Source organism: Oryzias melastigma, linkage group LG5 (assembly GCF_002922805.2).
Source record: "Oryzias melastigma strain HK-1 linkage group LG5, ASM292280v2, whole genome shotgun sequence".
Taxonomy (NCBI): domain Eukaryota; kingdom Metazoa; phylum Chordata; class Actinopteri; order Beloniformes; family Adrianichthyidae; genus Oryzias; species Oryzias melastigma.
The window spans coordinates 14660267-14686645 of NC_050516.1; the positions used below are offsets into that span (position 1 = coordinate 14660267).

Genomic DNA, 26379 nt, shown 5'->3' on the forward strand with positions numbered 1-26379 from the left:
AGCGAGCAGACAGCTGAAGACAGCAGACTTCATGTAAGTCTTTGTTCTGGTTTTCTAACAGACGAAGAGCAAAGAGGAAGCACTCGATATGTTCAGCAATGTTTTTACGCTTCCCCTCACACTGTAAGCTGCATGCGGTACGTATTCGTACCATTAGATCTAAAAGGAGCACGTTTTTTTGTGTTCTTCCCTCTACCAGGTAATCCAAAATGCTCCCTAGGCGGCGGAATAATCCTCCCACTCCTGGTAAATATGTAAATTTACTTTTGAGACTTTGCTTGTTTCAGAATTAAAGGGAGACGGTGTGCCTGTGAACGGTAAATGTTTGAATTTGACTGCTTTGCCTCTCTTGACAAAGATGGAGTTTAGTGTTTTTCTAAGATTCACTTATTTACTTCAACAAAAACAATTTTCTACTATTTTTTCCAAAACAGATTTCATAAACTCTTTAGAATTAAAAAGACTTCCCATTAATTAATTTGTCAAAACCTTAAAATAAATAGAGAAACTGATATAACTAAGAATAAACATGTTGTTTTCATGACTTTATCTTTCAGTTTAGTTTGGTTTTGGTGTTCTCTGCTTTTGGACAGTCTTGGGACTTGGCTGGAAAGGACAGTAATGCTGATAAATGTTTCTCCTTCATCTGGCTTGGTTTGCATTCACACACAGCGCTCTCAGGAGAGGACCACACTAAAGTGGGACCAAAAAAAAAACATGCAATTTCTCCAGCTGCTCATTTGGAGGCACAATTGCCTGAAACACACTTTGACCAGAGTGAGAAGAGGAGCAGCAAGAAGAAAATCTGCTCGTCCTTTTAGTCCTCTGGCTAATATGCATTAACATATACATTTACATAACGTAGCAGACATCTTTTTTTATTTATTTATTTTTTCTTACTTCTTCAGATTGTTTGCAATGGGTCTTAGTTCTCTTCTTCTCTTTGGTCCATAAAAAGTCCTTCTGCTTTCACAATAAAGTGAAAAGAGATACATTTTTAGATTTTTAAGAGGACAAGAAGGCTCCTGCTTAGTCCAAAAGTTTACCTGAGCCTTCACACGTGCCAGACCAAGAAAACAATCAGAGGAAACCAGTTCTTGATCAAAAACCTGAATGTTCTCTTGTTTTAAATATGAAAAGTAAAAAAAGAAAGTTTTCATTGCAATTACTGCACTAACCAAGTATTTGAATGTATTTTTGGTATAAATCTTCCCAATGATTTGACTAATCTCATCAATTCTGTGAATGTTTGATGTTCTAGAATATGATTTCTGATGAATCAACATTATCTTAATATCTGAAGCAGATCTTCTGGGTCGGGCATGTGCTTTTTTGGGCCTGTACAAAAATCACATTAAGGACAGCCTCTAATGGACACATCAAACAAAAACCAAACCAGTTCATTTAAAATAAAAAACAAAAGATCAAGAGTCAGGATGAAGTTGTCATGCACCCAAACCTCAGATAGACCAAGGTGTTGATAGTTTTTCCTCACAAACGTTTTGGCCCAAATCCAACAGTGACAGTGCTGCCCCTGTTCACCAATAGATGTCACAGACACCGGGGGCAGAGTCAGAAACCCTAAACTGCAAATGAACCACAGATCCCTCCTGAGGTTTATCTTTCTTTCATTTATTGCCTTGATAAGTTTTTTTTTTTTTTTTTTTTTTGAGCAACACTCCTGGTTTCTGCACCTTGCATCATGGGTAATTAGGGAATGCTCCTGGTCGTCATTATCCAGATCTGTTGCAATATGTTAGGGGCAAAAGAGAAGCAGGCGGCGTGAGTGTGACAGCAGGGAGCCGATGTGTCATTGTCTAAAGCCGCCAGCAGCGAGGATGATAAAGCCCATAAACCAGGGACAAAAAAAGAAAAAAAAACCTGTGAGGAACCCCTATTCTTTTTTGGAAATGCAATGTGGATTGTCTTAATTTTTCTTTTTGGTATAGCTAGGAAGCAACCGACAGGAAATGCATGCAGCAAAGCAGAAATGGCCAATATTAAGTTTATCTTGAGTTAATGTCTATTTCTTTCTTTTTTTCTAGTGCTTGTTTTATTTCTTGATCTGAACACAGATGGGGTGAATGTGTCAGTGAAGTCCACAGAGCAACCTGAAAGAGACATAAAAGAAGAAACAACTCTGAAGCTCACAGCAGTTTGTTATATTGATGTGAACTCTGGATTTTTCTTTTTATGTGATTCTCATCTGGAAATCTTTTAACTCTTAAAAATCCTGAAAAGTGAACAAAAAGTTGATAAGGGAAGTTTCAGAATAATTTCAAAAAGGAAGATCTACCTCATTTCCAGGCTGGGCCGGATGGCGCCCTAGGTGAAACATGACCGATATAGGGTGGAGAATTTCCTAGGAATTGAATGTTAAAAAAACGATAAACCTCTGCTTTGAGTCCAATTTTTCCTCCTCCTCCTTTCTTTTTTGACCTTAAAGCTGTACCTGAGGGCTTGTTTTGGAGATTTTTCATCCTTAAAGTTTTAAAGAAGAGCTAACAGATAGCACACCCCCCCCCCCACCATCATCACCACCACCACCACCTACACCTAGCTTCGATAGGAGCTGCATCAGGCAAGGAGGGGTACAACACCAGGCAAAATTATTGATTATGCCGAACTTTTGAGTTATTTTATTCATTGTTTAATTATTATCTTTTTTAAAAACATTTTTACATGTAATGAGTGGTGTTTTAAACCATTAGAAAATAAAAAAAAAATGCAATTTGGAGCAACCTCCAATAGATGGCACCCTAGGCGGCCACTTAGGTCAACTATGCCAAGGGCTGGCCCTGCTTCTGGGTATGCTGGGTTCTTGAATCACTCACTCTATTAAACCTTCATTCTGCACCAATTGCTCAATGCTCCGTATTTTCTCCTCAGTCAATCACAATCAAAATTTTGCTTTTTAAGTCATGGACGTTTTCTCGGTTTTGCCAGCTCTCCTTCACTCTTTCCTCCTCCTGGAGCTTTCCTTTGTCCTAAACCAGCCCCCAACCACTACCAGCGTTCAGGCACTGTTGTTTATTTATCTTTGGTCCAAGACTTTTCCCACCAGCAAGCAGGAGGTCATCCAGCCCAGAGCCGAATTGCCAAAGACTAAGGACTTTTTCATGCACATCTTTTGTATCCATAACATTGCTTCTTATTCGCATTCTTAAAATAACCATTGAATTGAATTTAGTCATGTGGTGAAAGATTCATTCTGTTCCAAAGAGTTTTAAATGTAAACGTATGAACTCATCACTGTCTGAAACAAAAAAGTAAATAAGAGATGGGAGCAAAATGAAGGCTCCACTGTGCATGTAAGTCTTTTTGTTTTTCATTTGAGTATGCTGACCTCTAAGGCCAAATCCAAATTCTTTCCTTCTCCCTGTCCCTATGTCTAGCCCTCCAAATGGAGGGATATGGAAAAATAGTGTGTTCAAATTTGGATGGCATTCCCACTTGATGATGTCTTTCATAGTTGCTGGTAAGCCAGGTTACGTGGAACTTCCAGCGCTCTGTAATACATAAAATTGGTTTTATGACTTTAAAAAAAGTCATGCTGAGAAAAATACTCATGTCTTATATTTAAATGTAAACTTCTGTGCTACAGAGCACACCCACATGAAGAAATACACCCGTCCTCCACAGGAAAGCGGAGGGGTAGTCCTTAAAAAAACTATTTCTGACCCCTTAAAATGTTCCTACAATTGGAAGAGAATGTAAGAATTCAGATTTGTCCTATATCTAATCCCAAATAATCAACTGAAAGCTAAAATTTCAAACAAACCAACTGATGACAGCAAAGACTTGTCTGTTTGAATCTTTATCTTGAAACTACAAAAAAAAAAAAAAATCCCACACAGACCTAAATGAGGAAAGAACAGATCTGTACATCTGTTGTCAGTCAGCCCACAGCTGTGTTGATTGACTTGTTTTCCCCCAGCTGGTTGAAATTTCACATTTCCTCAGCAACGCTTCAGCAAAAGAGGATATTGACAGAAGAAAAGCAAGATCCAGACTTTAGATGTGATCTTGGAGTTCAGCTCCACTGCAACAGACATGTAGCTGATCTTCTCCTCACAGCTAAATCTTCCAGAGACAAAACATGCTTTTTGTGATGATGAGGAGAACATTCCTGCTTTTTCTAATCCCTGTAAGAATCCAACCCTAATGAGGAAGTGAGGTGACAGGTAGGCTGATGTGAGTCACTAAATTTGATCACTGCTTTAACGCCCAGGAAAACACTGGACTTGATGTTCTTGTGCTCCTCCAAGACTGTAAACCGTTCTCTTTCAGCTGGAGAGGTCATGACTGTGGTCTGCATTTTCATCACTTCCACTGAAATGTTACTCACAGCACTGATTTAATTTTCTGAAAAATGAAGCTGTTTGTCGTCAGTTTCTTTCTGGCGCACCTGAATACTCTGCCAGGTGGGAAGAAGTCCCTGCTTTTCACTTCCTTTAAGTCTCCGTGGTACTTCCCAGTTGGCAGCTTGTACTTATGAGACGTGATGTGAGAGCAACATGACATTAGCCATCACATTTCAGCCAAGCAACAGCTCACACATCAGGCTGAGTGTCTGAAAAGGAAAGTGTTTCACTGAGCGTTTGTGTAAGAGCCGCACATCGATCCACTCTAAAAGCAGGTCCAGGGCAGCAGCCTTCTCTTCCGCTGACTTCAGCTATCGTCGTAAATAGACAAAAACAAGGAAAACTGAGCAGAAGTAGAATAAGAAGAACCAGGTGATGACAATAGCAACACTTCTGTCTTTATTTATTTTCCTCCTTAAAAAAATGAGCTAAAGATGTTTACAAAACAAATGTAAGAAGATGTTGGACGATGGATAAATAATACATTTTAAAGCCAGAAAACTTTGTAAAAACCTTGTTTTTCTTCCTGACTGCAAACTGTGCCTCCTCCCAAGAATCATGATTTTTTTATTTCACTGGCTGCAAAATGTTTTATTGCAGCGACTCATTCTTTCCATTTATTTTTGAGGAAGCAGCTGAAAGATCCAATTGAGTTTTCAGTGACTCATTCATTAATGAGGCATACAATTGTATATAGCTCCAGAGCAGCTATTCTTCCATCCTCTCCAGCCTTGACGCTGCAGCAGAGTCACAAAATCAGGCAACAGAAAAAACGTCTGTTCTGCCAGATGATCAGAATCGACACGATTACTGACCTTAAGCTTTACCTGTTGGGTTCGGCATTTTAATGCCCAGCGATGCTGCTGCTGCACATTAATGGGTTCTCCGGTGGGTGGGTCAGGGATGACTCAGTCCTCGCACCCCTCCTTCAGCTAACAGCTGTAAAGTCTCATGAGCTGTCACACAAGTGAGTGTGTGAAATGTGTTGTCTCACAGTTGTGGGCGCGACACAGACTCCATTGGGCATTTTCTTATGAATTTGAGCTTTAAAAATAGACTGAAGTGAATAGAAAACTGGATTTTCAATTGCGAGTTTGACTATTTATCTTCAGGTTAATAGTTTTTGTTAAAAGACTTTTCTCCAGCGTAGTTTTAAGTATTTATATTCCTGCATTTAAATGTGTCAGAATCATATTTACTCTTCACATTTGAATTTAGAGACACAAATTAATTTGAGCACAAATTAAATCCACAATATTTCCAATTTACTCCAGGCCCAGATTTAGCCAGTCCCACTTTTGGGGTGCAGGTAGCATATTAGGGGAGTGAGTCTGGGGATGCTGAGCCTCTATAATGCATAGAAAACCATGCTAACATCATATCAGTTCAACCAATCCATATATCTATCTATCTGCTTCTTTACTTAATTGATATAAGTTTTATGTTGAATGGTCTTCCTGATTCGACCCTCTGCATTTACCGGAATTGGGACCAACACAAACCAGCCCTGTTGAGGCTGCAGTCATCATTTTTTTGTTCTTTTCATAACTGTATATTTGTCCATCTATCTGTCCATCCATCCTAACATTTTTTGTCTTTCATTATGTTTTTATCACATTACAGATTTTTTTGTGTTTTTTTTTTTATTTTATTTTTTTATCTTTTTGCATTTTTTTTTCTTATAATTTTTATTTTTCTCTAGTTACAGTTGCAAGAAAATGTATGTTAATCCTTTGGTATTACTTGTATTTGTGCATGAATTTTTCATAGATTAAGTTCTGATCTTCATCTAAGTCACATCATATGATAAACACAGGTTGCTTAAACTAATGCAACACAAAAATTGTAAGTTTATGTGTTTTCAGTGAACAAAATGAGTAAATATTCAAAGTGCAGGGTGGAAAAAACATATATTGAACCCTTGGATTTAATAACTGGTTGAACCTCCTTTGGCAGCAATAACTTCAACCAAGTCGAAGTTATATTGATTTAAGCAAACTGTTTTTATCATGTGATGGGACTTAGATGAAGATCAGATCATATTTTATGAAAAATTCATGCAGAAATTAAAGTAACCCCAAGTGATTCACATATTTTTCTCGCAACTATAATTGTGGATATTTCCAGACCATCAAACTTGGGTGGGGTGGGGGGCAGTCACAGCATTTAGGGGCATGTCCCAATTCTATATACCGCCTTGGTTTATATCACCTTTTCTGTCTCTTTTGGGTTAAAGCACTTTAAAAAGTCAATGCTGGTAAACCCATCACTTTCTATCAGGACCTTTCAATATTCTGCTCAATGGTCCGATGTTTCAAGCACAAGACGTTCTTGTGGTCTGTCCAGGTGCCAAACCACTTTTTCACTTACCTGATTGGGTTTCTGTTTGGCATTTCTTCCCCTTGGCTGAGCAGCCTGAACATTTGAGTTCATCTCCCTTTGTGGATCAGCAGATACCTTGATTTATTCAGCATAAAGGTACGATCTGTCAGGGTGGTAGTATAATCAAGTTCCAGCACAATACGTTTTTGCTTAAAAGTGTGTTGTTGTCTGAGTCAGGTCATGCATAAACCCTCCGATGCCCCTTTGCAGCAGTATGCCCATTAGTCTGAATACTTGCTGCAGATGCAGCTCGTTTTCAGAAGAAAGAAGACCTTGGAAAATGTTCAGACACTTTTAATTAGTTTTCAGGAAAAAGGCAAAAATGAAGCCCGGAATATTAGATCAGGTCAGTTTGAATTACGGGAATACTTGTTGTAGCTCCTTAACAGCAGTGACAGGTGTTTGTGAGGCTCCACAAACGTGCATGCATGCGCCTGGCTGCATGAAACTGTCTTCCACAATTATATTTGTTGTCCTTCTTTTTCTATAAATACGCACCTGTTTGTAGGAAATGTAGATCGGTCTGCTGAAGATGATCCACTCCACCACCTTGCTGCAGGGTGGGGTTGTCAGAGAGCCAGAGTAGCGGTAGTAGCTTCCCAGCGAGGGGGGCAGAAGGTCCTTCAGCACAAACGGCTCCAGGAAAGTTTCTTTCTCTGTGAGATTCATCGTAGAACTAATGTCAGGACAACTTAGTTGACTTTATAGTTTCCCTGCAGGTTAAAGATCTCCTCACACCAGTTATTCTGCTCTGATCCGTTTCACACCCACACTTTATACATACAAATAAACACTATTATTAATACTGCCTCACGGACTTCTTATGCAGCGCTGCAGATTTTTGTAATTACTTTGGATTCATTTATTACACATTACTGTACTATAATTCTTGCTATCCAAGTGGAACGACTCCAAAACAAACTTCTGAGTATATTCTGCATGTAATGTTTGCCATTCAGAATGATTCTGGTTAGTTTTTTTAGAGCATAATGTTTTTGTTGTTGCTTTGTGGTCAAGCTGTTTTGAGAGTTTGACATGGGTGTTGTGTAATCAAGTTTAGGGAAGTCTTTTTGAGCTTTCAAGTATATTATACTGTTCATTCCTCACTATAAACAACCTCAAAGGGGTATTTTGATCCATTCACGCATTTCTGAGCATTGCTCTAAAAACATTGTTATGAGCACCAGCCCCACCAAACAAACGTAAACAAGCGGGTTCTCACGAGCTGATGTCACAAAGTGAGAACAGCCCCTTCTAGGAAGAGTGTGTGCTGCCAGCACCACCCCTGGCTAACATTAACACCCACTTTTTCTGCGGAGCAGAACATAACATTTTCATTTTAAATGTACAATTCTGTATATCTTCCTTTAGTGACCTGTCTCCAATAGCTGCTGAGTCTAACAGGAGTTCATTGCTTTAGATGGCGGACTCTAACAGTGGCCAGGCTCCTTTAAGCTCATGCACAATTGTGCAGACGCTGGGTGTCTGTGGTATTTGTGTTGGGTAGTAATGGCCAAGAAATGCCCAATCGATTTAGGGTTTCATTAATTATGTGTTCTTTAGTATTCCAAAAGTAATACATGATCATACATGGTAATCTAGTTTACTCTGAAAGACTTATGAAAATCTTGGCCCATCAATGACGCCAGAGCACAGATGGGAGAGACCCCAACAACCAAACCAATCAGACTTTGGGGTCAAACATACTCCTGTGCAGGGCAGATTCCATGCTGTGAGCTTTTCTGGAGAAAACCCGCCAGTTGATGCAGATCTTAACTACTTTGTGTCTTTTTCTGAGCTTGTGTCAGAATTCCCACCCTAATCATTACATAGTGCAGTATATAGTGCATTTTCTAGTGCTGTCCGAATCTACAAATTCCAAAATCGAGTGCACTACAATCTCCCAGAAATCTTTGCGAAAAACTGGTATGCATCAATGCTCACTAGATTAGCGAATATAGACCACAATGCATTGCGGTCAAATACTTTTGAACAAAAAAAATGTGTTTAAATGTAGTTTTGGAATACACCATCCACGTTTTCACCATCAGAACACAAAGGAGTCAAATAAATGTCGTGAAATGTTCATATTTATTCGATTTTCACTTTGCAAAATCGCTGACGTCATATCCGGGCTTTAGATAAGCGAAAGAAAAGTATTGAGCATCGTGTCCGAATTTCCTTTAAAATCCAAGGCTCTATATAGTTTTTCAGTAGTTAGGGATTGGGGGAAATTCGGACACAATCGGTTTTAATGTACTCTGATGGTTAGTGTTCCTGAACTAACATAACTTGACTCTACAGATTTTTTTTTAAAGATAGAATTTTATTGAAAAGTGTCAAAAAATTATATATCCAAATTTGTACATTAAAAGAAACACATACAACCTGAGTCAATGAAACATCATTAGATGGTTTGGTACTTGAAAGATGGTGTGGTATCAGTTGCATATTGACCATGTGTTACTGATCACACATAACAAGGTGTGAGTTTTTAAAAAGCACAACCAGCCTGAGGTAAATGTACTGCTTTTTCAATGATCCTACTAAAAATATCAAGTTTAAGAAACATACAAGATAGAAGTTTCCCTTCCATAGTTTCTATTCATTTATCCAGTTCATCAGATTAGTCAGTTTTCATTGCCATTCCTGCTTTTTTGTGGAAAATCTTTTAAAATGAACTAAATCTGCATTTTTGCGGGCAAGACAATATATATATATATATATATTTTTTAGCCACAAGTCCTGATCTTTGAATTACAGCGCTAACTGCATCCATCAACCACTGACGGCTTTTAACAATTTTTTTGTGACTTCCCTCTAATATGCATGAAGTTGTGTTCCAGAAATATAGTTTAAGAGTTAGAAAGCTCATACGCTTTTATTTTGAAAATCATTTGGATTCCCAAAATCTAGCAGTGGGAAATATCTCCCCTTTACCTTTGCCACCAAGATTTAAAAAAGAGCAGAAGAGAGGGTGATAGGGGTTTATTTTTAAAAGTTCAGATGCAATGTACGCCTGGATCTTCAAGAGTTAATATAGACGCAGACTGAGGAGCCTGATAAAGAATCTGACTGCCTTTAAGAGCATGCACAGAACACGTTACATGAACGTCATGCATAGTGCAAGATTGGGTTTATTTGGACTCACCGTGGTGCACAACGCCCTTCAGGCCATGGATTATGGCATCGGCGGCATGATAGTCCCTCCCCCCTACCTGAAAAAACAGAATGATAGGTCTGTTGTTACCTTGAAATTATCAGAATGCACGAATCTAGTCTGACACCAGCAAATTTTTCATATTAATCAATCTGGAGAACAAAAATACTTAAGCAATGTTGGTGCCTAACATTTGAACTGGAGTGGACCAAGAACTAAACCCCAGAATAGATGCTGAGAGGAGAAGTGCAGCAGTCAACAGACTCTCAGAGACGCCCCGTCCCCTCAACAGAATCATTGTTGTTATGGAGGCAGGAAAATCCATGCAGGCGAAGCACAAAAAGTACCAATTAGTGACTTTTATTGGGGCCTTTCAGCAGAACATAAAAGAGCTTCTTAACGTATTTTGATCTGATAGAGGAGAAATACATGAAAGCTGCAGACATTTTATGAAATTGTGGATTTCTATAATGGCTCTATGTTATTTATTCCTTTTTCCAACTGTTTTAATTGAGTATGAATCCTTACTGAGGTTGCAAGCCTCAGAGATTAAAGGTGTTTATAGAATTTTTACAAAGTATGTTTTCTGTCAGGTTGATGACTGTGAATGTATTTTTATCTGATGGACCAGTGTGGGTTTCATGGCAGTTCATGAAAAATCTTTATGTTGTGTTTTGCTCTAAAGTAATGTTTATGAATGAAATATAAAGGGTCAGCTGTGAACCAAAGTGTTTCTGCACCCCTTCGAATCCCTGGGTTTTGAGGATCTTTACATGCTTGGACACATGGGTGTGTATAAAGGAGAGGAGTCATGTAGTCATGTGACCCAACAATCACTTTGAGCTTTAGTGAGGTCACCTCTTCAGCCTGGTGGTTTTTGCAGCTCTTAGTTGTCATAATTAAGTCTACTTTTCTGAAAAAATGGTAACATACTTTGATGAAATCATGAAATTTGGCAAAAATTAATCTCTGAGGTTCAGATGCTTTACTATATTGCTACCATTGTTCGTCTTAGCTCTCTAGGTGCTGAGCGTGTGCACATTTGTGTGAGTATGGCATTGAACAGAGGAGGGATGCACAGTTAACCTCCAGTCTGAAAAAAGGTTCCAGAAAGTTCTTGACTCTACTGAACAACAGTGCAAGTGCACACATGCTAATTATTACTTGTGTGTTTACATTTTCAGTTCTTCAAAATGTAGCATAAATATCTGAATGAAAAGTAACTTCTCTGCAATTTCAGGTATTTCTAAGAAAATCTAAAGAAATATTTAAGAATACGGTGATCCTGCAAATACATACTGTAAAGTACACAGATATGTTCAGTATGGGAAACAGTTTGAGGAAAAGGAGACAGAACACATTTTCTTTAAGAATCTAAAGGTACACAATATTCTAATAATCCCCCCCCCCGCCCCACAAATGTGAAGGTATTGAAATCCTGAAAAAATGACCAACGCCATAGACAGATAGCACTCTGAGTGAGTCCCTGTAGGCTAAACCCAGCCTCACTTTGAAGGCCCATGCATGCTCTGAGATGAATACAGCCCAGCTGTGATGCACACTAAATGTAGCTGCTGGTGATTGATTTCAAAACATCCCAGTAGCTGCAAAATTGTATTAAAGACCCAGTCCAATGAAAGTATCGTTGTTGGTGTTTTTAACATACTCTTTTGGCATTTTTCTCACGATGGAGGACATATATAGAGAAAATTGAGCTCACAATTACATTTCTGAGTATTTCGTTGCTTAGTCAGAAGCAGACGTAGAAACCGCCATTTGAAAAAGTGCATTTTTGTGATGAAGAAAAACATGCTGAGCAGACCACAAACTTGCTGACAAATGGATCCATGCACATCTGTTTTCCTCATCACAGCTGGCATCTGGCTCAAAGCAGCTGGATAGCTCCAATATCGCTCACTTTTTGGTTAGGTTGGGGGTGTGAGGGGCTGTAAGCTAGCGGTGGAGCGTGTAAACAGATGGATGATGGAAAGTGGGGTTAGGCTAACTCTGGATCAATAATCCCGCCCACAATTCAGAGGCGAATTTCTAATGAACTACTGTCACTCTGCAGAAACTATGTCCAAGAGAATGCCATTTTTTTCTATTTTTACTAAAAGTGATATAATGGCCTCATAATCAATTAAAAGACCACTGGAAACACTTTTTAATAGATCAAAAGTTGGTTTACGAAGGACTTTAAAAGCATTTTTGCATCTTAAAAATTAAGATTATTTTTAAAACATTTTTAACCTACTCTAGATTATATACTCTGTATATTTTTACCACCAGATAATACAGCATCTTTTGATTTCAGGGTTTTTGTTTCTGACTCTTCCAGAGGTGACAAAGTTGAGTAAACAAGACAGTAAAAGTCGTATCATCCCACAGTCAAAACCGCTTCGCCATCACAAACTTGAGGGGATTATGTTTCTGCGCACAACGCCAGAGAAAGTGGGTGAAGGAGAAAGGATCAGGAGAAACAGTTACAAAGACGTGGAGAGGAAGTGACAGACAGGAAACAGAAAAGAGGACAGAGAATTAGAGTTTCATTATTAATGTTTGTCTCCGAAAGCCCACAGGCTCGTCCCTGGAGAGTTCAGGCCGAGGGGCCTCACATCAAAACGCCCCGCTCTCTCACTTTGTCTATTCCTTTCTCGTTTCTCCTGTATCCCTTTGTCTTTTTTCTCCCTCCCTCCTCCCCTCACAACTCCATCCATCCCCTCCGTCTCCCCCAGGGACGCCGACTGCTGTGACAAATGGAAAAAAGAAACCATGCTCGGAAATGACATGTCCTCACTTTTTTCTCCTCCACTTCACACACACCCCTCTGCCTCTCTGTCAGCAGAGCCACAGATACTCTGATTACTTTTAAACAAGAGATTTATTTAGTTCCTGGTGTTGTAGGAGCTGAATGGCCACTTCGATCCGCTCCATGATCAGACAATTCTGGAATGGTTGGTCAGATTTGACTTCTTTTTACTGACAGGAGATGAGGTCCTGCTGACTGCAAGTAGGGGTTTCAGCAACTAGCAAGCTGTGCAGAAAACCATCAACTTTTGCTTTAGATGTCAATTTTACTCTTATTTCTATTTTCAAGTTTGTGGAATTTTTTAAGTCAATCAATTTGGGACAAACTAATATTGACAAAAAATCTATGGAAATGACCTAATGGGAAGAAAGTAAAACACGATGTTGATATTTTTTCATCTTTTGTTGAGTCAGCCTGATATGGAAACTGCATGAGAAGAATCAGAAAAGTTTCATAACTGTGTCATATGGTAGCTCTGAGCACAATTCACACTAACAAACCGGTGGAAAAACATATTAAAGATCCCCAAAATACAAAAAAAGGAAAATAAATAATAAAAAAAACATCATTCCAGAAACCAAAACCCCAAAATGAAGCAAAATAAAAAAACAGGCATTTCAGGAAAGAGAAGTAATTTCCAGAAAATAAAATGAAACACAAAGAGAGCTGTTTTAGCATAAAGATTTTTGGTGTGATTTTCACTTCAGGGCCACTGTGGTGACATTCAAGTGACTTTAGTAAGACCTTTGATCATTTTTAGTTAAAGATTTATTTTCTGTTTAAATCTTTCTGATATTTAACATCTGAACATTAAACTTCTGCCTTTAAAGAATGTTAACTTTTGGATCTTGTCACGTATCCTCTCCATCTGTGAGTACGTTTGAGTGCATGAGTATCAGGGTGTAAGGTCAGATTGAAAAAAGAAAAACTGAAGCAATGAAGCTCTTTAAAACTGTGGTTACCCTAAAAAGTCTGAATTTGTTGTTTGAGTCTGACTGCAGGCTGATTACATCTTTCAGGCAGAGAAACATGAACTCTAATCTCTGAAGCTTTTCTGCCGACCAAACACCTCTGTGTTTCATGTTATTAGACCCACTTTGATGTTGTCCATCTCTTCTGGCATTTCCCATAATTTACTGTACGAAGGAGCTTTGGAGATCTTTTAAATAAAAAGCCATGGTCCTTTTTTGATGGTCAAAAAAAAAACAGCTTTACTGCAATTTGAAAAAAATGCCCCTTTAAATGATGATCTTCTAAAAAAAGCACAAAAACATGAACAAACTGTCTCAGCATTAACTTTTGTACTTATATGCTACTTTTCAGATCCTTTTTTTTTAGTAGCACTGTGATGGGAGCATTCACCACCAGACACCGTCTAACAATGTTTTTTGGTGGAGAAATAAACTAATTCAAATGCTTACTTGCTTTAGCTTATGCATTTGTGTTTATTAGGAATGGGCCTATCAATCTAAGTATTGATATTATCGATACTAAGGTGGGGTGACATCGATACTTTGGATACTTTCGTCGCAGTTTTTCCTTCAAAACAAACAGTAAAGAGCTTGAATTTACTTACGGAGTTCATGAAAGAGCAGCATCTGTCTGTCTGCAGGGTTGCCAGGTTGGGCTAAAAAACAGCCCAATCTGAATAAATACTAACCTAATTTCTGCTGTAAACTACCCAATCTGGCAACATTTTTCTTTGTATATATGTTTGTGGTTCTGTCACACTTACATTTTTGTATCATTTTTGCTTTAAAAAAATGGTTATTATTAGTTATTATTTTCTTCATATTATGATGGTATTATGCCATTATTAATATACATGTTCTATATTTAATGTACGTCCAGTACATATTGTTTTGCAATACACCTAATCACAGTAAAATCAAAAATACACAACATCTCAAGAAAAAAGTATCAGTATTATATTGGCAATACTAGCCCTGGCAAAAAGAAAAGTCAATTCTTTGATGTAGTGGGCTTTATGGGTTTAAGTTCAAGTTTAATTACCTGAGATAATTATGTTTCTGTTGACTTCTTTATTTAAAATTAAGAAAAAAAAGACTTTATTTGCTGAATAATTATCTGCTGTTCTGTCACTGACAAGCAATTTATAGTATATTTTTTTCTTTTAATAAATAAAGAAAACAAAAAAGGTATTATAATATCATTCAAGAGTCTACTATTTAGAGTTGCATATAGACTCCAAGCTTAACTCTTGTGCTATCCTTGGCATATTTACATTAAAAGTGGGGTCATCTGGAACCCACAAGACACCTTTTTTTCTTTTTATACTGATTTTTTTATCTTCACTGGTGTCCGTGGCAGACATAAAATCCTGTCCACCTTTGTCATGGAGGGATCACACATCAGTATAAGGGTGGGGTCATCTGGACCCCATTAGAGAGCATGAGGGTTAAAGGACTGATTCTGACATGTTCCTTTTCCAAAATAGTCCTGTCTTTGAAGTGGGTAGGACAGCCATGCTTCATTGTTGCATTAAATGTTTTATAGGTAAAAAATGTCTACATCTAATATTGTGCCAATGATTCAGTATTTTCAGTATCTTTTTACTGCTGACACTAACTGACCTTGTTTGTCTTACAAAACATGTTCCAGTGTTTGTGTGCTCTCTGTCCTGTTCTCTCACTGTTACTGCAAATGCGTTACTTTCTTTTTTGTCTTGCGGTACATGTTCCACTGTTTCCCATGTTTTCTGTCTCTTTTCTGTCTTGTTGGACCCTGGATGGTAGCAGCAGTGATTTTCCTACATTTCTCCTGAAGACATCTTTGTAATTGTTCTGTTTAGAGAGAGTTACCCTCTGAACTAACCTTTGCTTACTCAATATAGGACTGCACAGAAAACCATTTAATGTTTTCTGTTGCTAACTTATATCATTTTATTGTGATTAAGACACTGACTTATCTGGACCTTATTGAACTATAATTGCGGCTTGTTTTGAATGAGTTGGATTATAATAATGATAGATATTAAACCTCAGTTTGAAGTTTCTGTAAAGCTCATTAAGACAGCATTGTTTGTAAAATGACATTTTATAAATGAACTCTACTAAATGGTTTTAAATGATTCATTGTTCTAAATATGTCAGTTGTAACAAGAGCATTGAGTGTCTAACAGTTCATCTGGAGGCGTATAGTCCTGAGCAGGATTCCTCATGGTGCAGATTTTTAAGACTCTCAGAACCAAAATGAGTTTAAAGCTGTTGACCGGAGACATTCAGCACATTGTAGAAGCAGCCATCCAGTAAATTCAGATTTCACAGTTTCACGGTGGGAAAGCTCAGCTGCAGATCGCAGGGAAGCACTTTACTGCACTGATCCATATATTTGTTTCGTGACACTAAGCTGTTACTAACAAAACATGTAAAAAAAAAAATCCATGCAGTCAGGCAGGCATCCGCATGATCCTGCAGAGCGCCTCGCAAATATCCATGTGATTGAGTTTGCATCTAGGATCGGCCCAGTTCATCGTTCATTCCGGAGCGGCACCTCCTCTCTGCAGGTAACTGCACAAGTTTCTGCCTAAAACTGATGGATATAAGGGGCAGTCATGAGAAAACAAACTCCTCGCTCCATCAGTTATGCATCTTGACATTTCAGGACATGATAATGTTATATCAGATTAGGCATTATTGGGAAGCATCAAGCTGGGTCATTATTTACCAAACAAATGTCAAACTAACAAGAAAAGGGGTTTCAGTGCCTCCAGAGTGTTAAAGATTGTTTGTCAGGATTTGAAAGAGTTTGCATAGAGGAAAAAACTAACAAAAAGAAATCCTGAAACATAAAAAAGAGACTAAAAACCACTTTATTTTTGTCGTAATTAAATAAAAAAATTCAATTGTTTTTTCATCATGTATTTGTTTCTATATGTTCTGCTCTAATATGTAAATTAAGAGTGGGAGTCCCATTGTAACTGAAGGCCCCTCCCACTTTCACTGTAATTATTTCGAATAATAAACCTTTTTAATAACCTGAACATAAACTATTACAAAAAAGAAAACTTAAATCCTAAAATTTAAATCAAAGATGTTAGATTGACTTCAAATGAACTCTCATTAAAAAAAAAAAAAATCTGGTTAAGATTACTGGCTGTTCAACCCACTGAGCTTCAGGAGTAATAAACACAAAATGTTCAAAAAATATTGGCAGTATTAAAATAAGATAAGTAGGTTTATCTTAAAAGATTTTTGAAAAAAGTCTCTCTGACTTTATTTTAAGCATGATACCACTGCAACTACATGGATAGTGACTTTACGGTGGCATCTAAGAGCTTCATTTGTGACCTCATTCTTGTACTAAATAACAATATTAGGAAGTGTTTATCAAGTTGTGTTTTATTAAAAATTCTAAAAAAAATAAGTAGCAATAAAGTCTTCATATCTCCATTTTTATTCATGAGTAAATTGCTAATCAATGAACATATTTTAATGATCATAAATGTATGAAGTGAGAACTCTGATTTTTTGGATTGAAACTATTTTCCTTTTTTGTTTTTTTTGGTTGGTGCAATAAATAGTTCTCAGCAGTCCAAGACATTCTTACACAAACATATTAACAAAACAATTGTGTAACTTTTCTTTTTTTTATTAAAAAAAATGACTAAACTTTTTATTACTATTGTTTTATTTTTAGATCATAAATGAAAACAAAACTTGGGCTGCAGGAGAAAAACTTGTGATGTGCGATATTAGTGATCAATATTGCGATGACGATATGACTTGCAATACACGAACATGTAGCAAATCAACGAATGTATCATTTCTACTTCACTGCATCATATTTATTTAAACTAATTCAACAGAACCTAAATTATACCCCCAACGACCCACATCTGCATAGGACGTGAATATCTGACATAAAAGAGGTTACATTTTTGTTAATTAACAAATTGGGATTATTTTTGCATGTGTAAACATTTAACGTAATTTAAGCAGTCTTTTTCTATGTGTTGCACAGACTGATGTTGTGATGACGATAAATGCATAATGTATTGTGTTGGCATAACAAAACTATTGATTATTTGGAATGTATGCAATATGACTGAAAAATTCAAGAGTTATATGTATTCAAAATATTTCCTTTATCACCTATTCTTTTATTTAAAAAGTTTCACTGCAAATCAATACAACATATTCCTCCAATGACGACCTAAATAAAGCTCAATTCAACTGGAAAGACTGTGGAATGCTTCCAAGGCTGTCTTCATCAAGCATCACTTTCTTTGTGGCTTACTCTATTCAGTTTGCATCAAAAGTTCTATTTTCTCCTTTTTTTTTAAATAAAGCATTATCACCCATGTAAAGGCTGATAGATTCAAAGCAAACACTTTACAACAACCCCAAGTTCATTTTTCGAAAAAATATATCCGTCTCTACCTTAGAAGAAAGGGAATGGTTCAACTTAAAAAGAAAGTTTTCAATAGATGTTTGATTTTGACCAAACTAATAGCGTGCAGGGCTCATATGGAAAAACAACAAAAAGATAAAAAGGTATTTGAATCTATGAAAGCTACAAAATGTGTCTTCATTTCATTGTTGTTTGCAGGAGAAAAACATTTTTTGTGGCAAAATGAGAAGGACATCAGTGTCGAATCATGGTGCCCCATAGGGTGGCTGTAATTAGCAACGTGACAACCAGCCCCCATCTCCCCCACCTTCAAGTGTTGTCAGGTTCCCCCAGACACCTGTGTGTATCAGAATCACTGTCTCAGAACAACAGAGACATTGATACACACTTTTTAGGATAAACTGGCAAACTTAGATAGAAAACTGAAAACATGAAAATCTTAATATTCTGCCTTGAAACCAGCAGTAGAATTAGGTCTGAAAAACTAAGTTCCTCTGTCTCTCACAGCCTTGCTTTCTTTCCTCAGTTGTGTTACTAAAAAAAACTTTATTAACTCAGAAAAAGCTTTAAATCATGGAGGCGTTTTTTCAGCTCCAGGTCTCAAGGCTCTACAGTCGTCTCAGACACTGCGTTTCTCACTGGTGATCACCTGGTCCAGGTGTGTCCAGCCAATCACAAGCCTGAGCCCTGCTCCAAAACAACAAACATGTATGTAACCTTACAAAAAACAATGAAACAAGAATGCACCGACAGTACAAGCTGAGATAGCTACATCTTTAAGTTAACACTGAACAATCCTACAAAGTCAGCTTCAGCTGTTGTCATGGCAGCACACAGAAACAGTCTTCCTTGGCACATGGCACAGGCTGAATGATTATCCCATTGGGATGAGAGGTGCTTGACTGAATCCTCCAGCATGACCGTGTTCAGGTTTTATAAGATGACAGAAAAAAAACTGAAAGGCGAGAAAACATGTCTGTGGTTGAAAATGAATCCTTTCTCTTCATCTGTGGGCTGGAGCGCTTAGCCTCAGAGCTCTGTGTCGGACGTCATGGTTGGTAAATATCTGTTTATCAGTCCAATCAGCCCTGAGCACAATGCTGTCAGAGTCCATCAGCGTCCCCACCTGTGTGTTACACCGACACCATTTCTAATCAGAGCTGCGGCTGTCAGAGAAACCCTGCGTGGGCGTCGCTCACGGAGCTCTGCTGTTAGCCAGCCTTCACCGAGTTCAACTTTAATTACGAGTCCAGCTCAGAAACAATGTTTTCAATTGTAAACATCAAAAACTGAGAGTGTGCAGCCACAGTGAGGGTCACTGTGATACTATCTCACTTTCTTCACCGCCTTCATGCTAACATGAGCTTCTGATCCTCTTATCAGCAGATCACTCAAACTTCAGATTTGGACTCATCTGAAGTTGGGACCACACAGACTGATGATGGTCTTTGGGGACACAAACACACAGATGCTCCCACCTGAAAGAAGACTGCCATGGCTGCAATCATCCTCCTCTGCCTGAGCGCCGCGCCGAGACTGTCAAAGTCGTCCGAGTTGTACATGAAGATCTGCATCTGTGAAGGAACGCAACACTGAATCAAACACGTGTCACACTTTCTTCACAACAGGCAACAATGGAAAGCCTTCAAACTGCTGGGCTCAGCTGTGTGTGCAGTCTGTCGAGAGCAACAGGTGTGGAACAAGAACAGAGCGTGCACACCAAAAACACAAGAATCAAATTTGACAGCCTCTGAAGTTCCCCTGCCTCCAGAAACACAGATCTCCATTATTTACACTGACGTGGAGGTGCACCTGACCGCAGGACTCAGGTTTGATGTAAATGGATGAGCAGCCAGATAGAATTTGGGAAATCAGAGGACACTGCAAAGACAGAACACCTGGGCAGAAACAAAAATCCAAACTATCAAGACAACAGACTAAGCACCATGAAGGCAAGAGGTCAGAACATTATATATGCAGGTCTAAAAAGGGAGAAACATAAGACTGGGGCTAGACAGAAGAAGCCAAAGACGTACAAACCAACCCTTTCAGTCCTCCCTACTTCAAACAACCACATATGTTGAGGAAACCAGGAAAAAAAACACTCAGAAATAAAATACCAAGACATTTTATTGAATATTTTATACATTTTCAATTCACAGTCAAGCTCATCTGAAAAGGCTACACTAAGAAAGCAAGAAAAACCTAATATAATGTAGTAATGTTAGAATTCAACTTATTTCAGTGCAGTTACCCTGTTTTTTACAATGTAATGAAGGTAAGTTACAACTCTAAGTTACAGTATAAAATTATGAAAATTAATCTTGTATTATTTGTGCTTTACATTAGATCAGCTGTAATAAAATGGAAAGAAAACTTTAGATTATTGTTTTAGGGCTACATGAACTCCACAGGAAGTGGAACCATTTATTTGAGCCACAAAGCCAACCTTTATTTTGAAAATACTTTTTTTGTCTCCAGTTCAATTGTTTTGGTAAAAGAAAATACTTTACTTTGGATCAATCAATCAATACTTAGAAGTGTTTAAATTAGAGGCTGTAACAATTTCGATCACATCAAAAGACAAGTGTAAAATAGTCTGCACATTTGTAACAACCATACCTTTCAATTTAAACCACAGCATCCACTGCGCTCAGTGACTATTTCTAAATACAGAAACACCAAAATGTTGCTTTAGTTCATTTAGTGACCTGCCAGAGGGATCATCCCCACACATAGAATCATTTCACGGACGCCTGTCCCTGCGGAGTCCCACTGAATCCTGGTGCTCCCGTGTGTTTTCATGCATTATCTTTGGCAGATGTACCGGCACACGCTTCCATCGGATGTCAGCAGCACTAAAAAGCAGACCACGATAATGTGTCTGCGTTCGCCGAAACTCACGCACACACAAACACAGCAAACTATCCAAAACAGTCGAGTGGCATTGGTTGCCGTGGAAACATGGAGGAGTGATGCACTTACAGACGTCCGCATCCTGAGTGTGTGTCAGAGTACATTAAGCATAAATGTCATTGTGCTCGCTGCAGCTGATGCTTTTTGCGCGATGATGTTTGTGGAGTAAACATCGATGCGAAGACCGTTGGATGAATGTGAAGCAAAGCCTCTCATCTGGAACAACACATTCCATAGACTGCTATTAAGCGTGTGAATTAAGGCGGAACAAAAAGCTGAAGAATTTGCACTAATGATGGTGATGAAACTATAAGTAATGCACATTAGGGACTGATAGATGGGTTTTTATTTACATTAAAACTGACTCAGGAATTGTTAAAGTGTCTTTGAGAGTCCTAGAGGGGAATCCAGTCAATGACCCACAGGAAACATCTGGGTGTGCTTCTGTCAGCATCATTCACGCACATAGATTTCCCCATTGTGCAGCGGAACAGTACACCAGAACCAGCTACGGGTGATGTTTACATCCGTGCCTCCTGATCTTTGCTTCCATTTAGAAATATCGTTTTACCTGCAAACTTGGCTTTACGGGAATCCAGAGAAACTACGTTCTCATGCTGAGTAACCATAGCTCTTGGTATTTTTATGAAAAAGCTACAAGCAGCCCCACAGCAAAAACCAGCATCTTAGCCATCTTGATCTCAGCTGTGGTGTTTCTCCATCTATGAAGCACAGCAGAAAAACTTCAGAAAAACATGTGAACGCTGAGGCAAACCAGTCCTGCTGCCGCTCTACTATAATCATCCTGCAGAGGAAACAAATCAAAACAAGGTCGCCTCTGGGGGACGGGGGACTCAACCTCTGCAAAGTCATTCTCCACAGCTAAAGTTTTATCCAACACTGGAACGAAAAGTATAAAAAGCATCAAATTGCGACAGGTTTGAGTATCAGTCAAACTATCATTTGTTACATTCAGATCAATCACAGTCCAGGATTCTCCTCAATAATCTCCACAGATTTGGTTCATTTGAATCATCCTCTGCTAACAGGCTCAAAAATAGCAGGATAAGTTAACTTTTAACTTTCCAACAAACCTGAAAGCTTTACTGAAAATGAAAAAAAGTCAATGGAGTGACCTTCTAAAGGTAGCTGAACAAAACCCTGTGTTTTTTTTAAACTGCACACAGAAGTGTTACAGCATAAAGCACATAATGAAGCATTAATATGTGAGGTATGTGAGAGGGTAAAAGCACTGGAGACAGACTCTCACAGCGAGGAGTCGGGCAGCCTCCGCTGCTGCAGTGATGCTTCATTATTACAGACGTAAGTGGTTTCTGAGGGAGAAGAATGAAGTGATTTAAAGCTAACAACCTGCTGAAACTAAACGTACATGAACTCATTCCATCATGGTACAAGACAGGAGCATCTCTGCGTGAGTTAGGAATTACTCATGTGCCCCCAAAAAACCGTTCACAATAAAGGTGAGCAGAGCTTTCTACAGAGGATTCTAGGTCTTTTAAAAGTCTTATGTGCTTTAAATTTAAACCTGAAAGGCTCAGATTTGTGTGCAGGATCTGGATCTTTGTTCCTCAAATGTAACAATGCAGGTTTCTTTCACTTAGACTGCAGGATGAAACTTTAAAACAAGGAATGATGAAAACAGATTTGTGTCATGAACTCCTATTGTCAATTTGGAAAAGTTATGAGATTCCTACAATGTTTACTTTAATAAAAAACTTATACTTTCAGAAAAAAATAACAGTTATATAGTAATAAAAAATAGTGTTGGGGTCCCTCATGCTAGTGTGCAGACAGCCCTGTTAGATGTAATGTTTAGCCTCAACACCTCCCTGCAACAGCTCCGGTTGCTCCTTGAGGTCCACCTGAATGTCGCAGATTCAAGAGAATGGCGACATTAACTTTATTTCACTGCAGTGACGGCCCCGCCACACAGGATTAGGTCCTGGAGTAACATGAGGGTGAGGATGACCAGTCAATGACTAAACCCTCCAGCTCTTTTGTTCTTAACAGTTTCAAACTAAGGGGGTACACAGAAAACCTAATGGTCCAATTGGGAAAATTGTAAAAATGCGAAATGACATTATCATGTTTTGCATCCAGAATTGACTTATTGATGAGAATTTCTGAATCCCTTAAATCAACTTTCATCTCGGATCATGCATCCGACGTCTGTCACAAATGGGCAGATGGTTGGTTCCACATGCAACAAGTTTAATAGCACAGACTGGATGACAGAGTACAACAAAGCTAAAAGTCCACAAAGCTAAAGCAGGGTCAGGTAGGCAGAGGTCAAACACGAGCAAGAGAACATCACAGATCAGACTTCGGGTATAGCAGATCAGTAATAGTAGTAGATTGAGACAGGCGGCAGGCAAACATAAGGTCAGGTCCTGATAGAAATGATCGCTAAAGCAGGCACAGTGGCACAAACAATACTTTGCGCCAAGCGAGGCTCTGTGTGCTGCTCAAGTCTCATGTGAGTGATTGTCAGAGTGTCAGCTGAGCAGCATCCGGGGACTGTGCGCTGGGGCAGCTGGAAGATGTACTATGCTTATACTCTGGAGATGGCTCCCGCCGGTGACCAGAGAAGGAGACAAAGCTCTGACTCCTTTCAACGTCATTTTATATTGCAATAAGCAGAGAAACAGAGAAGACCTGAAGCAAAGATCAACTGTAGATCAGTCCCTCTGGAAACCAGTGGCGCTACCACACCAAAGTTTGAAATCCACAACAACTCTGTCTGGATGGGTCAAAAAACAGAAGACTGAGCAGGAACAGAAAGGTCTAAAGAGAGGCAGAGGTTCAACTTTTACATGTGCTTAAGGAACATGCCTCCTGAACAAAAAATGTTTCAGTGAGAAGCCCAGCAGACAAGTTAAGATGTTGAAGGGTAACCAGATTTCTACAAATGTAAATTCTCATTCTCACGCCCAACTCATCATATATGGACGTATGGTTCAGCGCCACTTTTCGCCATTTGACAACTCGTTATTTTTTGACGTGCTGGCTGTTTCCATTAAATCAGGGGTCCCCAACCTCTGAGCCATGAACAAGCACCAGTTCAAGGGCCACTTGGTACTGAGCCACTGACAGGGACAAAATGCATATGCTAATCAGGGGTCCCCAACCTTCGGGACGCGGACTGGAACCAATACCCGAACTATAACCCAGTACCTTAACCCTAACCCGATACTCTAACCCTTCACACGGTACAGGTTCCACGTTCGTTACCACGTCCCAAGGGTGGGGGACCCATGATTTAATGGGAACAGCCAGCACATAAAAAAAACGAAAAATTTGGAACATTGTCAAAAAATGGCGTCGAGGGGAGTGTCTGTCATTATTCTTTGTACTTAGCTAAATCTTCAAATCAAATCAAACCCTTATTTATAAAAGCGCCTTTCATACTGTGAGCAACTCAAAGCTCTTTACATGTAAAAACAAAACATACACGGTAAAAGCCTAACCCACCCTTCACACACACACACACACACACACACACACCTCCCCATAACACATACACCCATGACCCCACACACAATGAATACTTGTAAACTTGTAAAATAAACGTAAGGCTTGGCTCTGCTGTGAGGAGACGGTATGGAGGATTCTATCATACCAGGAGCCAGCTCAGTCAAAGGAACATCGCTACGGCGCCACCCAGACTGGGACACCAACGGAGTCCACTCCACAGCTGTGAGTCTGCAGTGCAGAACTCCAGCCACCCCCGCAAGGGCGAGAACCACGGCAATGACCCCAGACCAAGCCAGCAAGCCCTGATATGATAGAACCCACAGGAAACAGAAATCTTGCCTCTGAGTTGTGGGCGGAAGCATTGATGGGAAGCCCACCACAACATCTTGTCATCCATCTGTCTCTCCTGCTAGCTTAAAGCTCCTCACAACCCCAATCTATCATTACCAGTGCAACAAAAATGGTAAGCAATATCAGAGCTATCAATCTGTACAGTTTAGAACCAGATACCAGCTCAGACGAGGAAAAGGAAAACATACATGGATCTATTTGGTCTGCTATTAGATGCATCAGAATAGACCAGAGCAGTGAGACCTTGATCTGCTGTTGTTCTACGGTTTTATGTCATAGCCTACAGGCTTTTCCAATTTTTGTCTGCTCCCAATTCACAACGATTTGAATATAGAAATACATAGAAATGCAATCTAAAGCCTAATTGTTATAAATTGCACCATGTCCTCCATCATGAAGACATGCTAAAAACACCAAAGCATGATTTCCACTGAGTGGGAACTCTAAATACACATTTGAAGACATTCAGGAGCTGACCCCAGCAGAGTTTACCTGGTGGTAGATCATATTTGCAACACTGTCATGAGGTGAGATAGTGTCACACAGCTGGGGTTTGAGCAGTGGGTCGATGCTGCAGCTCAGGGATTGGTTGGATGACAGAAGAATGGCCATATATAACACATCTGAGAAACACTGGGATTTAAACGCTTCCTTTTCCAAACAATCACATGGCCCGAAGAAAGAAAGACCCCCATCTTTTCTCTTTGCTTGTTTGAGTTCTTCTTCAATAGATTTACTCTGGAGCCACTTAGAGTCACTGTGGTGCGACGCCACAGCTGTAATTTCAGGTCATTTTATTTATCAGGCACCAATTTACAACCACAAACACTTATTTACAGCGACATTCAAGCACTGATACGAGACAAATTAGATCGTTTCTTTTATTCACAATAAAAAATGTTTCACACATTTTGAATCTGTGGGGTTTTCATTTCCGTTGCTTTGATGAAAAAAATATTGTTTGCTCCCCCCCTAGCCTCCCGTGGTGCTCAGCAAATGAAGAGATGAACCAGTTCTTCAATAAAGTGAAGAAAGGGATTTTAATTAAAAGGTTCAAAGCTTTTGCTTGCAAATAATTAACCAGTTTCTGAACAAAAAAGCTAAAGCTAAAGCATCTGTCAAGTTAGGGTCAGGAAAAAGTCCACAAAAGTTTTTTTTTAAGAATTCTCAAGAATGTAAAAAATAATGGTGCCTGTGGCTGAAGCTCCTCCTCTTCTGCGGGGTCTCTGGATGAAGAGCATTCAACCTTAGGGGCAAATTTCCTCCGTTATAAGATGCTCCACAGAGAAAAGTGCTATCTGATCTTTAGAGATGTCTGTCGTACCAAGACTCAAATATTTATGAACCAGTTACTGTCTAGGTCCAACACTAATGTAGATTATTCATGCAGACATTCAGACTAGCTGAAGCAGCTTTCTCTGTGGGGGTTGTCATCATGACCAAATCCTAGCTCCTGATGGTTTAAGGTTGGCGCCAGTGTTCAGCAGTGTGTAAATGTGTGTGTGCATGGGTGAACAGGACTGTGACTT

The 26379-nt window shown here is 39.0% G+C and overlaps 1 protein-coding gene across 1 annotated transcript in view; it reads right to left on the minus strand.

Annotated features, from left to right (window-relative positions):
• The window catches only part of LOC112145536 (receptor-type tyrosine-protein phosphatase gamma), a 215430-nt gene that overhangs the window by 31363 nt on the left and 157688 nt on the right, over nt 1-26379 (minus strand). Inside the window, exons 5-7 of the mRNA XM_024270824.2 lie at nt 19567-19662; nt 9898-9964; nt 7245-7402 (exon numbers count right to left, since the gene is read on the minus strand). Of these exons, the coding sequence (XP_024126592.1) occupies nt 7245-7402; nt 9898-9964; nt 19567-19662 (321 nt within the window). The remainder of the gene's footprint in view (nt 1-7244; nt 7403-9897; nt 9965-19566; nt 19663-26379) is intronic.